Source organism: Arachis hypogaea, chromosome 18 (assembly GCF_003086295.3).
Source record: "Arachis hypogaea cultivar Tifrunner chromosome 18, arahy.Tifrunner.gnm2.J5K5, whole genome shotgun sequence".
Taxonomy (NCBI): Eukaryota; Viridiplantae; Streptophyta; class Magnoliopsida; order Fabales; family Fabaceae; genus Arachis; species Arachis hypogaea.
This window is the reverse complement of record NC_092053.1, coordinates 51,860,705-51,876,593: the sequence shown is the minus strand read 5'-3', so window position 1 is coordinate 51,876,593 and position 15,889 is coordinate 51,860,705. Positions and strand designations below refer to the sequence as shown.

The following is a 15,889-nucleotide window of genomic DNA, read 5'->3' as shown; positions in this document are numbered from 1 at the left end:
TTTGCTTATTTAGTAATTGTTTATGATCATATATATTTTTTTGTTGTATATTATAGATGGAACAATCACAAAGTAATCCACAAGCACAAGACAATGCTATTCAAGAATTTTAAATTGGTTCTTCTAGAGGTAAATCTAATCCAGCTTGGCAATATTTTACAGTGAAGTAGGACAAAAATAACAAGGCTCAATATACATGTATTTTCTGCTTGAATACTTACAATGGAGAGGAAATATATAGAATAATATATCACCTTGCAAAAATTTCTGGACAAATTAAGGTTTGTAACAAAGTGACTGAAGATATTGAACTTTAATTCAAAAGGCTCTTGGAGAAAAACAAGAATAAGGAAGAAAAAAGAAAATTTGCAACTGATTGTTACGATGTACCTTTGATGATTATGATTATGATGAGTTGTACCTTTGATTAGTTGAAAACTTGTTTGTTAATGTTTCTTTTGATAGTAGAACATTATGTGTTTATTATTATGTGCATTTTGGTTGTTTTTCGTTATGAACTTTGATGTTTGAAGTTGTTTGTGAATTTTTAATATTAAATTATAATAATTTATTATGTGAAATTGTGAAATTTTGAATTTTATTACTAGAAATTATTGAATTTATATATTCAAAATTATATATAAATTTTTAATAATTTTATTTAATATTTAATTAAACCGGTTAAACTCCAATCGAACCAATAAACTATTGAACTGTGATTTTATCGGTTTATTAACCGGTTTGGTTCTTGCAACTTTAAAAAAAACTGATCATAATATTTGAATTCAAAATGATAATTATTAAAAATTAATTAAATTAATTATTATATCATCTTAATCTCTTTTTACTCCTATTATACACATTGTATACTAAAATCATTATCTCCCCATATCATCTTAATCAATTTATTCAAAAGGCTTCCACATGTGCACCGTCAACTAAAAAACCACGGTGCAGCGTATAAGTGCTCGGAGTCAGCCCAACCGTACCGGTTCATGTGAACCGTTTAATTTTCAGCGAGTTTGATCATGGTTGACTGGATGGAGTATTAGCACCTATGATCTTCATGTCGAACTAACTGGTTAAATCACCAGATTTTCAGTCAGAGTGGCCAATCTGATTCGTATTAACAATAATATAGATGCTATGGTTTCAACGAGATTCATATTAACAATAATATAGATGCTAAAGTTTTAAATTATTTGAAATGGCCAAATTTTGTAATATCTTTACTCTCAAGTTACAATTTTATCCTTTGTCTCTTCCGAATCCAATTCCTCTTTTTATTTATTCATTGAATGCAAATATATTGAAACGCAAACTCTTCACAAAATCAAAGCTTAAACTACTCAACCCTACATCCGAGTTAAACAATTGGTGCACGAACATAGCAAAAAGCAAATATTACTAAAAATTAGAAAAAAAAAATGATAATGTCAATCACATTTTTTATGTCACTTCACACATGATTTTTTTCTATTTTATATTTACATGAATTTATAAAAAATAAGAGCGATATTAAAATGGGAGCGAAAATATCCATTCTCGAAATTCAATCGTAACTAAAAGTTCAAAGCATAAAAATCGCAGCTAGGCAACAGCAGACTACCAACCATTCAAAACAAAAGCAAGGAGAAAAGCTGAACTATTACAATCACTAATTCACTAGTTAAGAAGGTCAACAATTTGACCATTTACAATATGACGATAAGCCCCAACTTTAGAAATATCCAAGTTAGGAGCCAACAACTGAATTTGCTGCTTGATATTCTTCTCAACATCAGTCACTCCCTCCAATACTACTATACCAAGTTTTTTATAGTTATCCTTCAAAATACCCATTTCGTCCCTAGAAATCTCCAAGCTCCTCTTGAACTCTGAGGCCTTCTTTTCAGAAGCTTTCAGGTCACAAGATAGTGTCTTTTTCTCCTCTACTAACCTTGACACTTGAGAAGACAATTCAATAGTTTTACTGGATAGCTCAATATTTTGGGCAGTGAGGAAAGCTATCTCTTTTTCTTTAGCTGCAAGCTTCTCCTTCAACTTCTCCAAATCGGAAAAGCTCCTCTCCATGTCGCGACATAAGATTGCCGATTTTAGGAGCATTCGCTGCATCCTACTAATGTTCTCATTAGCAGGAATATTTTCCAACACCTCCACAGTTGATGAATCCAGAAGGTACTGGTCGATAAAACCACCTGCATCAAAAGTATTCTTTAACACGAAACCAAAATCATGGTCGGACACCACTTCACTAGCACAACCTGCCTCAGTATCTTTGCCTTTCTTTCTATTCTTTTCTGGAAGAGAATGAAGTGGTGATGGCGATGGCTCTTCAGGAATATTTTGAATATTAACCGGGATTGGGGACTTGTCTTTAATTATGACATCGGAAGGAGTTTGATTATTAACCGGGAATGGGGTCTCATCTTTAATTATGACATCTGAAGGAGTAGCTGATGAAGATCCATGTTCTCCGGCTGATTCAGTAGTCCCGCTGGTAAGAAGACTCTGATGAATGGCATTGAGACTAGAAATTTTTCTATCCATATCCACTGCATTAAAAATAAAAGGAAAATATGGTGAAAACAAAAGGACAGGAATAATATGAAGTCAATTCATAAATCGGCAACAAAGAATTATTGCAGAATTACTAGAATCTCTACAACTTGTTCTTCTTAATACATCAAAATCAAACTTAGGAGAAGTGCTAAAATGCTAGTTCAAGTTGAATCTCTTTTCAAGTTCCTGGGTCGAGAAAAAGGGTCGACAACCCAGGGTAGCATAAACCTTAAAGTATATTTCTTTGAACTCCTGAAATGAATCTTCATAAAAGCTAAAGATCTTTCTACCCAGATGAGCTCGGAAGGAAAGGTAACCTCGACCATTCATATAGTTAGGAATAGTAAGAATAGCCAAGAAAAAGAAAGAAAGTATGAATATGAATTAGAAGCTCTAAATATTCATATACTAATTCAAAGAAGCAGATGATGGCCCAACTATCTGGGTGGAGTTGAGATAAACCAAATTAACATTGATTCAAAATTTGTCACTGAAATTCAAAAAAAGGAATTTGAACTCCAAGCCACATGAATTTGGTATCATACATCCATATCCAATTCAGAACAACACCAACTCGGGAATTAAAATAGCATATCCTTTCTTCGGAATCAGAAATACCAAATGGTACAGAGCCTCTACGTGGACTTAGACCACAACCCCTGAGGATTCTGAAGATATGTCAAAGTAACTTTGGATGGACTCTCGAGTACTTCAAAAATCCACAATAATCATTTGGGATCACAGTATGGTAAATGTGATTCCACGGTTGAAATAGGTATGTTTTGTGGATTTTTAACGCATGAAAAATAATCATATATTTAACCAGTCCAACACATTAAATTTCAATAAAAATAAACTTTTGAACTGCATTTTTGGTGGTTTACTTTGCAAGAAATTAAGTGGAGTAGCCCACCACACTTACTGGTCGATGCCTGAAAGGTCTTGTTGGGTTGTCTATCGACTTCATCATTACGCTGTATCAGATCTTTCGTGTGCTGGCAGAGCTCTCTATTCTCCAGGATGGCTGAAGGCTTCGGATTAAGCGGGTGTGTATGAGACAATTCTAACTTTGAAACTTTCCATAGACCTGTGGACTTGTCCAACCTTACATAACAACGTGCTTTGCAGCCTACAGATGTGATTGTTTTTGCTCTCTTGGGTGCCCTTTTCTGAGATATACGATGGCCATCTTTATTGCAATGCATGGATTGATTTATAGGTATCTTATCCTTGCTGTGCTTCTCATAATTTGTGTTCCTTATTTTTGGTACAAAACCCATCTTTGCAGCATAACGATGATAATAATTGCGCGCTTCAAGAAGAGTGCCAAAGCACATACCCTCCCTAGGATTCTCACCGACAGGACCCTGAACCACAAAATATGAATATAGCCAAATTTAGAAAAACATTCATAAATATCATAAATTAATATATTACCTTTATGCAAAAATTAATTGGGTTAATATCCAAATTTGTCCATGAAATATAAACTACTCTCCAAATTAGTCTTCAAAAGATTTTGTAAACTACTCTCCAAATTAGTCTTCAAAAGATTTTGTTAATTATATTAGTCTCTAAAAGATACAACTGTAAGTCTGTAAGTCAAATCAATCTTTCTCTCCGTTAGATGATGACTTGTCATATTAAGTGAAACATAGCATGATGACATGGCAAGTCAACCAATCATTTTGTGACACGTCGTATTAACCTGCCATGTCATCATACCATATGTCATATCATCATCTAACTTATAGAAGGACCCATTTGACTTATGTTGTATTTTTCAGGGACTAACATAATTAAAAGAATTTTCATCGAGCAATTTAAAAACTAAGTTATCTTTCATGAAGGAATTTGAGTATTAACTCAAAATTAATTACTAGTTAGTGCAGCAAAGTTTAGTGCAGTGAAGTAAATGTAGACTATCTTGGCCAATACACCAAATACTTGATCTATTCATCCTAATTTACACCTAGTTTCCTTTAAATAGTATTTTCAAACATCCAAAATTTAATCAATTAATATATATAAAGGAACATAGATGAATTCATTTAATCACTAAAAGAATAAAGTCAAAAGACATCCAAATTTGAACCTAGATCTCTATGCATGTCTATAAAATGGTTTGTTTAGAAGTGGTTTTGTTGCAACTAAAAAAACATTGATTCTTATAAAATTCTCATTTTTTGTTTTAATTTGAGTGAACATCCAACTTGGTCCTGTCTATTCTAAATTAGAACAAGGCAACTCCTCTCAAAAAATATACCCACACTGGCCCTGTTCCTCCCAAAAGTGAGCCATCGCAGCCCCTTCATTGTATTCCCTGACCAAACTTGACGGAAAAATCCAGTGACAATTATCGGCACTAATGTGGTGAAGTTGGTGGTGTTGGACGTACACTCGAACCAGCTTAAAAGCCTACCGAACTGCATTGGCTGCTTCTATAAGCTTAAGGTCTTGAATGTCGCTGGAAACCTCATTGAATACCTTCGCAAAACCATTGACAATTACAGATCATTGGAGGAACTGATGAACGCCAACTTCAACAAACTGATGCAGCTTCCAGAAAGCACTTGTTTGGAAGAAGCTATCAGTGAACTCCAACAAGCTCCTCTTCCTTCCATGCTCCACCTCACACCTCACCTCTCTCAAGGTCCTCGACACCCCTCCGCTCCCTCCCTGACAACCTCGAAAACCTCATCAGCCTCGAAACCCTCAACATCAGCCAGAACTTCCACTTCCTCCGCTCTTTCCATTGATCCATTGGCCTCCTCTTCTCTCTCATCGAACTTGACATCAGCTACAACAGGATTACCTCTTTGTCTTCTTCCATTGCCTGCCTCAACAAGCTCCAGAAGCTCTGTGTTAATGGTAATTCGTTCATGTCGCCGCCACCGGAAGTGGTGGAACAGGGCTTGTATGCCGTGAAAGGGTACCTCTGCCAGAAGATGAACTCTTCGTCATCGTCTCGTCTCATGAGAGCCCATCAACAAAGAAGAAGTCATGGGTTGGGAAGCTGGTGACGTATGGAACTTTCAGTAGAGGAGAAATCAGGAGTAGTGGGATTTTTCTATCAAGTTTGGCCAAGGGATATGATGGAAGGGCTGCGATGCTCACTTTTGGGACAGACAGGGCTGACATGGATGTATTTTTTTTACAAAAGTCGCCTTTGTCCTAATTTAGAATGGACAGGAATCAAAATGGTATTCACTCTTTTAATTTAGTCTCTATAAAATTTCTCTTTATAAAATTTAGAAGATCTCTAATTTAATAGCTACCGTTAGTTTGCTCTGTGCCAAGAAGTGCATGGCATCTAACATGTTACGTTAGTACTTAACGGAGCAAACCGGAGCAAACCAAAGAGAGAGACTAAAATAGAGGCCTTTTGAATTTTATAAAAACCAAAGACCAAAACACAAATAATTTTATAACAAAAAAAATTATTTAAATCTAAGAAAATCAATTATGCATTTTAATTGCAACATTGCACCCCACATCCAATGGGACATACACTACAAATCATCATTATTCCATAAACTCTCTCCTTTTCTTTGCATCCAATAGTGTGAGTTTCAAATTTAAATTTAATGCGTGTAATTTATTTTCATATAAAAATAATTACATGAAAGAATAACTTATCAACCTAGTGAAAAAGTCAAATATTGAAAAAGCATTATCTACTTAGGACTTTACAGATAAAAACTATGAACTAATGGCTTAGTAGATAGTAGATAGTAGAATGTATGTAAAGCACAAAAATAAAATTAATAGAATCAGCAAACATATACCTCATCAGCGGTTGTTCTGAGATCTCCTATATCGTTGTTTGATTCCCTATGACCAGCCTCGTTACACAAGTGGAAGCCAGCTTCATCGACGTCCAACTCCTCTGCCAACGGTTTTGTGTTGAGGTCCATCTCAAATGTATGTTATGGTATTAAACTATTAATAGAGACAGTTGAACGATGATGGTGTGATATCGTAAACGTATAATTGAAAAAATGAGTGGAATAATAATAAGATGCTAATCGTGTAACAATGGTGGAGTATTATGGAGGCAAAATGGTAACAACCGAAAATCAGAAGAATTGAGAATAGCGCAGATCATAATTTAATTTAAATGAATTAATCAATTATTAGCCTGTGAAAATTGATTTGAATCAGATTTTAACGTGACGTAAATACGTAATGTGAGGAATTAAAAACCGTACAAAGCAAATAACAGGGGGAGGGGCGAAAATCTCTCAATACTGGTTTGAGGAAGAGCTTGGGGAAAATATTATTTATAACAATATATAATGTCAAAACAGAGTTTTTGGTGTCTAATTTTATATTCCAATATTGTCCTTAATGATAGAAATTTTCCGTACATGCATGCGTCATTTATTCTATAACAATATAACAATATATAATGTCAAAACAGAGTTTTTGGTGTCCAATTTTATATTCCAATATTGCCCTATATGCATGCGTCATTTATTTTAAATAAAAAAACTTCCACAGTTAACAACAACACATATTCTTATATCTCATTTTCATTCTGTGTTTTCACTAATAACCGTTGAAACGCGTAACCTCTTCTTCAATTATTCATTTCAATAATTTATCCTTTTCAATTATTTTTAATTCTCTTTTCCATTCTGAATGTGCTTCTCTTAATATAACAATTATTTGGATGAGTTTTTGTGGTTTTATGAACTAAATAACGACGATGCCAAATGTTGATTTTCGATGCCATGTATGAAAGGAGGAAAAGAATAATTAGCAGTGATAAATAATTTTTTATAGATCTTATCATTTTGTTTTAGATATATTTTTTATGTGAGTACTTTATACTAAGAGTTTGATCTCATTCTTCTGTTATTAATTTTTTTATCTCATTATTGGATTCGTAGTGCTTTTACTCTCACCACTAGATGCACTTTTCTATATTTTTACTATTGCCATCTTTCTCCTTCTTTCAACATCGTAATTGTATCGTCTCCATTCACTACAATTACAAATTATTACTTTTTAGTTAAATCTCATTTTTTTAAATTGTTTTGTATTGAATGATATTATTTTTTTATTTTTTAAATTATTGATTATGTAAAGTATTGTAATTAAAATTTGAGAACATAAATATTTATTTTTAAATTAAATTAAATAAATTATATAACAAAAAATTTAATAATTTTGTATTCCACAATATTGTTTGGTATATAACCCTGATTATTTGATGAGTTTAATTTTAATAGCGTTGTATAATTTGATGCATGTGAAACTATTTTACACTAATAGAACATCAAAATTAAATTCTTATTTGATTAACATAGAAAAGACACAAAACAAAAAAAATGCACCTACCAATAATTTTTTAAAATATTAATATGTTTATTTCCTAAACAATTAATGATGTAAAGTATTGATATTCAAGTAAATACAAATTCGTCCATATTTAAATTAAAATAAATAACTTATATTGCAAAACAAATTTATTAATTTAATACTATTCATTTGACATATGATACTAATTATTAGATTGGCATATAAAAAACGCAAAAAAATGTGTAAAAAAATTTTCATGGATATTTTGCTAATTCTTTTTAAAATTTTTACTCAATTTTATGTTGGTTAATATTATTTTTATATTGAATATTAGATAACATATAACATTGAAGATGTGGTAGGATAAAAATATTTATTAATTAATTTTTTAAATAACCTGATAACACAATAAACATCTAAATTTTTTATTATATATTTTTTAACGTTTCAACTTTTACGATATTATACAGCCTAATTTAGATAGCCAAAACATAGTAAAATAAGTAACAAGAAGATATAGAATTTTATTTTTTGTTATGTGGTACAAAGATGATATAATAATATAATAAACTATAATAAAAATAAAATAAAATAAATAAAAACAAGAAGATAAAATTTTACTTTTTGTTCTATGGTACAAAGATAAAATAATAATATAATAAACTGTAATATTCTGGTACAAAAGAACATATCAAGAGCCTTCTATTTTTTTATTTTAATTTTGTTAAAAATACTAGTATCATTTACTTTTAACTTTTAACTTTCAAGATAAATGTAAAGATGCGACCTTTTATACATTAGATAATTTAAAAAATTTATTATAGAAGAAGTTAAGAATATGAGTGAGTGAGAGACAGAAAGAATTTTTTAACATATTAAATTTGCGTTATATCAAATGATGATTAAGAAACAAATTAAAACTCTAGATTCAAAAAAATGTCTCTCTTTTTATAGTGTTTCACCTTAAATAATTATTTTTTATAGATAGTATTTAAGTGACAAACAAAATAATAAGAAGGTTCGTATTAGATTATGAAAACTAATGTCATCCTTATAGTAGGATCGCATTATTTCAAAACATGCAAAATATTATAATAAACTATAGTTTAATTAATAAAATATAGTTTAATTAATATAGTTTAAACAAACGTACAAATAAAAGTAGTCAAATATAAGAAACAATAACAGTCTTTTATTCTAAGGGCCTATATTAAATCGCAACTTAAATTTATAATTATTTGTTAAAAACTTACAATAATGTACTATTTTTATTAAATTAGTTAAAAATAATATATTTTGATATTATTTTTATGGATTATTGACATCAAATTTTGATAATTTGAGTAAAAATTTTGAATGTTTTATGTCGTACATCTTTTTTAATAGAATAATAAGACAACTTAAAATGTATATCAAGAAAAAACTATTATTTTTATACATCTAGATATTCAAAAGACACAAAAACTAATTCTTTTAACAACACTTTGGGTTTGTTTGGGTGAGCTTTTAAGAAAAGATCTTTTTTTTGAATTATCTTTTTTTAAAAGATCTTATAGAGAAGTAAAAGTAATTTTATGTTTGGATATCTCATGTAAAAAGGTCTTTTTATCAATCAATTATGTTTGGGTATAACAATATAAAAATACTTTTTTGTTTATTTATTACATGAAAAACATCTTTTTTTATTTTACTAGTACTTTTACTTTTATTACTAGAAATTTGTCAAACACATTAAAAAATAAAAAAAAAGATCTTTTTTCATTAAAAAAAGATCTTTTTTTAACAAAATAATGGCGCCCAAACATGCACTTTAATGACTCATAAAAGTTAACACAATAAATGATTATAGATCAAAGTGATAGACAAGATTGAAAGTTGTGATAATGGTACTTGATGATCATTAATTACGATCGGGTGAGGAGAAGGTGGGAGAAGAAGAACAAAATAAGAAGGAGAACAAGGCAATAATAGTGTGTGATATAGAAAATAATAGTAAGAGAAAATAATAGTGTATGATACAATAAGATATAATAAAAGTATAAATTAATAATTTAAAAAAGTAATAAAATTAAAGATAATTTAATAAATTGAAAATAAAATTTAAAAAATAAAATATTTTTTTATCTATTAGAATTATGAATATAAAATTAAAAAAAATACTTTGAATATAAATTTTTATCTTTGCTTCAAATTAAACACGGTTAAAATAAATAAATAAATCAATTTTATAATATTTATAAATAATTATTTTATAAATATTTATCTTGATTTTATTACACATAATAACAACATGATAAATTTTTTAATATCTTATTTAATTTAAATTTTTTAATTTTAACGTCCTAAAATTAATTAAATTCATCCCTATAATAAGAAATCAATTTAATTGAATAATCTTGAAGCGTTTATATAGTTATTTTTATGGTCAATAAATCTGACAGTTTTTCAAAACTCAAAAAATTATTGATAAGGAGATGTATGATGAATTACAAAAATTTTTCTCATGTACATAATTTTTATATTCTTTTATTTTGTTTATTAATTATTCTTATAGTTTGATATTTAAAAAGGAAAAAATAAGCATTTTTATTTCTTCAGTTTTTTTTATTATTTATAGGAAAATGAAGACCTCTTTAGATTTAGATCCATATTTTGGCCTATCACTTAAAAAAGATGAAAATAAATAACTAATATGTATTTTAATTTATATATAATCTTTTTGAATCAGGATAATATTATTATCAATATTTGTTGAACTATATTTTTTCTGATAATATATATATATATATATACTTTTTTATTGTGTGCTTTTATAATTTAACATTTTAAAGATTTTTTATAATAATTTTAATTTTAACAAAATATAATATAAATAAAGCAACGTTAATATTAAAATAATAAAAAAAATACTTATTTAATAAATTTTAAAAATGAATAATATATTAACATAAAAATAAAAATAATTCCTTAAAAAAAAATAGAAAAGCGGCTGATCGTGCCTGTTGAGCCGCTAGTAATATTATAATTATAATACGAAGAATGCTATCACCTAACACCTATCAAAATTTATTATTTATAGTAATTAATTAGGCATTAACATTTAATAGGTTTTGGCGGCTGCCTTTTATTTTTTAATCGTGTATTTATGATATTTTGAATAACTAATTTCCATATTTAGTAAAAAGAAACTAATGTTCATATTTATAATGAAATATTTGCAATATTTAAAAATCAAAATAATTTGAAAACTTTCTACTTTTCGTAATCATTCTTTATTTTCAAATTAAGTCTGCGTGTCAAATACATTTTATACACGACACTCATCGACAGTCGTCCGACACACGTGTCTGTTGTGTCCAACTGTGTCTTAATAAAAAAATAAAAAAATTTTCTCCAAATACGCTTAGACACACCTAAATAGCATTACGTGTCAGTATGTTCTATCTTATTCTTAAGATATATTTTTGAAATGAATTTAGATATAGTATATATTATTATTTATCAAAATAAAAAATATTTTAAATTTTTAATATAATTAAAATAAGACATTAAAAATAATTTAAAAAATTAATTTATATTTTAATATTAATAAAATATAAAAATATGATTACGATTTTATATGTACGTGTATCCATTTGCTTTTCGGCATATCACCTGTCGTGTCGTGTCCGTCCATCAGACCCACAAGATGGCATCCACAACCGCCCATTATTCTAGGTAGTTACGAACCACAACCAAACAGTAAAAGTTTAAGCTTTTTACACACACCCAATGTCCTAATTTCATTCAGCATTAGAATAATTACAGCGAAATCAAGTGAAGGGAAGTGGTAAAAGAAAAAAGGTGAAACGAAAAAAGAATAGCACAATTTTTTTTTTGGACATGAGAATAGCACAAGTTTAAAACCTTGAATTGTTATACTACTATAGTATATGTAATTGTTGCTGCGTATAAAAGAAATAGAGAATGTAATCCTCACCAGGCTTAACCCATATCTCATGATGGGGTTTGGCTCCGGAGCTTTCTGCCTTTTCTTCCATTGTCGATATGAAATGCCTTTTCTTTCTTGGAAAATGAAAGCGTTTTACAAATATTAGTCTTTTGTGAATATAAGAAGAGGGTTTATATACAGATTGAAAAAGAAAGAAAAGCGTGCAAAGGAAGAATTACGTTTTGATAATCAAAGAGGGTAATGGTGTGGTGAGGGTGACGGTGGTAGTGGGGGTGGTTAGTGAATTGTGAAGACTTAAAAGGAAGAACGGGGTGATTTACCAAAAATTAGGAAATAAGATTGATTGATTTGGAAATAAAATAATGGTTAGAGAAAAATATAATGATACTTCTTTTAATATTAGAATAATTTTTACAATAAAAAAATATTAGAATAATTTTGTTAATTAAAATTAGGGTAAAGTATATTTTTTGTCCCTGAAGTTTGATAAAAATTTTAAAAATATTCTTAAATTTTATTTTGTTTTAATTTTGTCCCAAAAGTTTTTTATTTACATCAAATATACCCTTGACGACTAATTTTTCAAAAAATTTAAGACCAATTCAACAACAATTTTATAAGAACAACTCTCAATACAAGCAAATCAAGCATAATTTTCATGCATTATTGTTAGATTGGTCTTAAAATTTTTTAAAAATTTTGCCGTCGAGGGTATATTTGATGGAAATCGAAAACTTTTGGGACAAAATTGAAACAAAATAAAATTGAGGGGTATTTTTAAAATTTTTGCCAAACTTTAGAGACAAAAAATATACTTTACTCTTAAAATTATTTTTCATATGTCAATTTTATTTCATTCAATAAATTTATTCGCATTTAATGTTAATTCTACATTAAATGTACATTTATGTTGATTCTACATTAAATGTGCAATTTTATTATGTTTGAATAATTTTAAGATGATTTAAAATATTATTAAAAAAGAGTAAATTTTTTTTATAGGTGTTAGGTTAGAAGAGTGAAATCCAAAAAAATATCTTAAGGAGTTGGATTTTTTTTAAGTGAAAATTAAATTGATGAAAGTAGATTGGTTGAATTTAAAGTGCAGTGAATATCATTTAGTTAAAAATGAACCAAACTATATATTCTTTCACTAATTTCACATTCATATGTTATAAGCACTCTTTTATGTAAATACGTCTTTGACTTAAACACCCGGAACAATGTCAAAAGTGCTTCTTTAATTTGTAGAGATCGACTTCCTTTCTATACCCACTTTTAGTTAAAGAAACTTAAAATACCGAAAATATTCAAAAATACATTTTGCTAATTATCTCATTTAATAATTAACTTTAGAAAAAAAGGAGTAGGATGAATACAGTATTGTAATAATTGGATGATGTATTTTCTCTTTAAAATAGCTTGGGACTGAAAAGAATTCAACTCACTACTCTCAAAAAAGACTTTTCTCTAAAACTTTGGACTTTTTTTTATGCTTTGCTCTAGTTCTTTTCATTGTTCTTCATTTTGTTCATTAAATTTCAAAAAGAGAATTTATAAAAGTAATATATAAGTGTTCTACTGAAATACCTGAGAGCAAGATATACTTAAATTTTGTCCATTTTAAAAGAATTCATTCATCCTCGTATGACACTAGTGAATGTCTCAATATTTTTTCTCCACCATCATTTTATATCTTTAGTTTGTGCATTGCTTATTTGTCAATAATAGAAGTGTTTTCCTCAGAAGTTTACCTAACTTTAATTTTTCTTTACTTAATTTATATCACAAAATTATACCCAAATTATTTTACAACTCCACTAGGGAGGGACACATCAACACAATGGTAGAGCCTAACAATACTTATCTCAGAGAGAATTAGCTACATAGACAGCGTTCAATAACCCAGAAGAAGACTACATGGAGCAGCAGAATCTGGTTTAGGAGGAGGAGGAACTTTCGTTTATAAAAATCTTTTTACATTCCATACTAGAAGTACTACTGGTCTGTACATTCACATTACTATTTTTGTTCATGTGTACAACCATATATACACAACCTGGTAAAGATGCAAGCTTTGATTACTGAAATAATGACTAGGAACTAAATGAGATATAGAATTCCTTCGCCACCTCCAGTCATGAATCAGGAGCATGTGGAGGAAGACAATAATAACCATATTATTCGCAGAGAGTTAGCACGTATTCTAAAGAAAAAAGAAAAGACAAATAAACCCACTAGAAAAATAAATCTACCATTCAAACACTATATTCTAGCAAAATTACATCCTAAGCGGTACCAATCGCATACCTTTCACAAGATTGATGGTACGAAAAGTGCCAAGAAATACATCATATCATTCATAAATGATCCCAGAGTGCTCAAGTACCATCAGGAGTTTGAAATCAGGAAGTTCTCAAAGTCTTTGATGAGAAGAGCGTTCACCTAGTATGTTAAGCTGAAAGCCAATAACATAACACTTGAGAGCAATTGGTGATAAAATTCTGTAATAAGTTTTTGGAAATGGAACTCTCCATGCATATCACGGACTTAGAGAGAGTGAAACAAGGACAAGGAGAATGATTGATAGCATTTATCAAAAGATGTTGATATCAAGTCTTACTTTGCATGGACACCCTCTAAGATTCCCAATTTTAGTGTACAAGTGTATTAGAAATGTGAAACATGGGTCTCAATTCTCAAATTTATTTTTTTCATAAGCAATATAAACACCTTCGTTAAACTCTTAAACAAAGCACCTAAAATAACTAAGGCAATGAAGCGTAGTAAAAGGAGATCTAAAAAAATTTTTTTGTCTAGAGAAGTGTGTTACTGATGGCAGAAGCAGAAAGTGTTCCTATTCTAAAGGTTCTAACAGAAATAGTCTTCCACCTCTGCTACCCCTCTCCAAATCTCAAGCCATAGTGATCGTAAATGGGTGATTTTAGAATAATACATTGAATACAAAATAGATAAAGAACCACCAACCCTTGAAGACTTGAGCGAATGAGTGCCTAAAATACTGCATGCTGCGAAATGTGTTTCATAAGCAAGTAAAAGAAAGGAAGATACTGCTAAATGGAAAACAAAGTCAAGTAAGTGTAAAGAACGTCTCTTTTTTCTAACATGACATTGGAATAATAAGTGTTGCAAGAGAGGTAATACTGATTGAGATTGTAGACAAGGCAGAAGGAATGATCACCATAAAAGAATCTTTAGATGAAAACACATTGGCGAGAAGTCTTTTAAAATTTTAAAGATGTAAAATTATATTCAACCAACATAGGATGGACATTCTTATTTCATTTGATGAAGTATATAAAAGTATTGCTCAAATTGTTCTAACTGAAAAATCAAATTTTTTATGATTATGCTAGCCAAAATATTTTTTAAAATAAATATTATTAAATATTCATTTTTTTCTTATTATAAATGATTATTATTCATAGTTTCTAATTCATTTTTTTATTTGTGTTAATATTGAAGATATTTACAAATGAGAATATGACTTTTTAAGTCCCAAATTAAAGGATTTTTGTTATAAAATTTTTATAGTTAATTTCAGAAGTAATAGTTCAATTTTCTATAGTTAATTTCAGAAGTAATAGTTCAATAATAGTTCAATATACATGAGAGAGGTGAGATGAGTTACTTGAGAAGAAAGAAGAATCACATTTAGATACAAATATAAAGAACACTTGATATCTCAAGACACTCTAACGAGCATAATAATATAAAATATACAATTTGAAAAAGCATTTTGTACCCTTAGGTAGCGTTTGTTTTGAGGTACTGGAACAGAGACTAAGAGACTGAGACACAGTATCATGTTTGTTAGCTCAGAGATTGGTACTAAAATTTCTGTCTCTATCCCTAAAATTTCAGTATTTCAGTACCTCCAAAAAGAAGGGACACAAGGGACTGAAATTTTTAGAGAAGAAGATTGAAATTTTAATAACATTTTATACCTAAAATACTCTCATTTCAATTAATTAATTCCAATTTTATCCTTTGTGCAAATTAAATTAGAGTTTTATTCTTATTTCAATTTCTGTCTCTCACTTTACA

At 29.0% G+C, this 15,889-nt stretch overlaps 1 protein-coding gene across 6 annotated transcripts; it reads right to left on the bottom strand.

Annotated features, from left to right (window-relative positions):
- Nucleotides 1-1,518: 1,518 nt before the first annotated feature.
- Nucleotides 1,519-12,063, bottom strand: LOC112772249 (uncharacterized). Of its 6 annotated transcripts, none has more exons than XM_025817153.3 (4): nt 11,849-12,063; nt 6,351-6,504; nt 3,476-3,929; nt 1,519-2,555 (listed from the first exon to the last, which is right to left on the bottom strand). In XM_025817153.3, the coding sequence occupies exons 2-4, from the start codon at nt 6,477-6,479 to the stop codon at nt 1,666-1,668; spliced, it is 1,473 nt and encodes a 490-aa protein (XP_025672938.1). In that variant the 5' UTR covers nt 6,480-6,504; nt 11,849-12,063; the 3' UTR covers nt 1,519-1,665. The 6 variants fall into 6 exon arrangements, with proteins under 6 accessions (XP_025672938.1, XP_072081621.1, XP_025672939.1 ...); XM_072225520.1 differs by having other exon boundaries at nt 3,485-3,929; nt 11,849-12,056; XM_025817154.3 differs by lacking the exons at nt 6,351-6,504; nt 11,849-12,063 and adding an exon at nt 4,829-5,769.
- Nucleotides 12,064-15,889: the final 3,826 nt, after the last annotated feature.

Excerpts from the sequence above, each read along its gene's own strand:
- LOC112772249 (XM_025817150.3), bottom strand. The coding sequence starts at position 4,994 with ATGCAGTTCGGTAGGCTTTTAAGCTGGTTCGAGTGTACGTCCAACACC. Across the intron at positions 3,930-4,832 it reads TTGGGAGGAACAGGGCCAGT|GGTCCTGTCGGTGAGAATCC; the intron begins GTGGGTATATTT and ends TTTGTGGTTCAG. Across the intron at positions 2,556-3,475 it reads GGCATCGACCAGTAAGTGTG|TGGATATGGATAGAAAAATT; the intron begins GTGGGCTACTCC and ends TTTTTAATGCAG.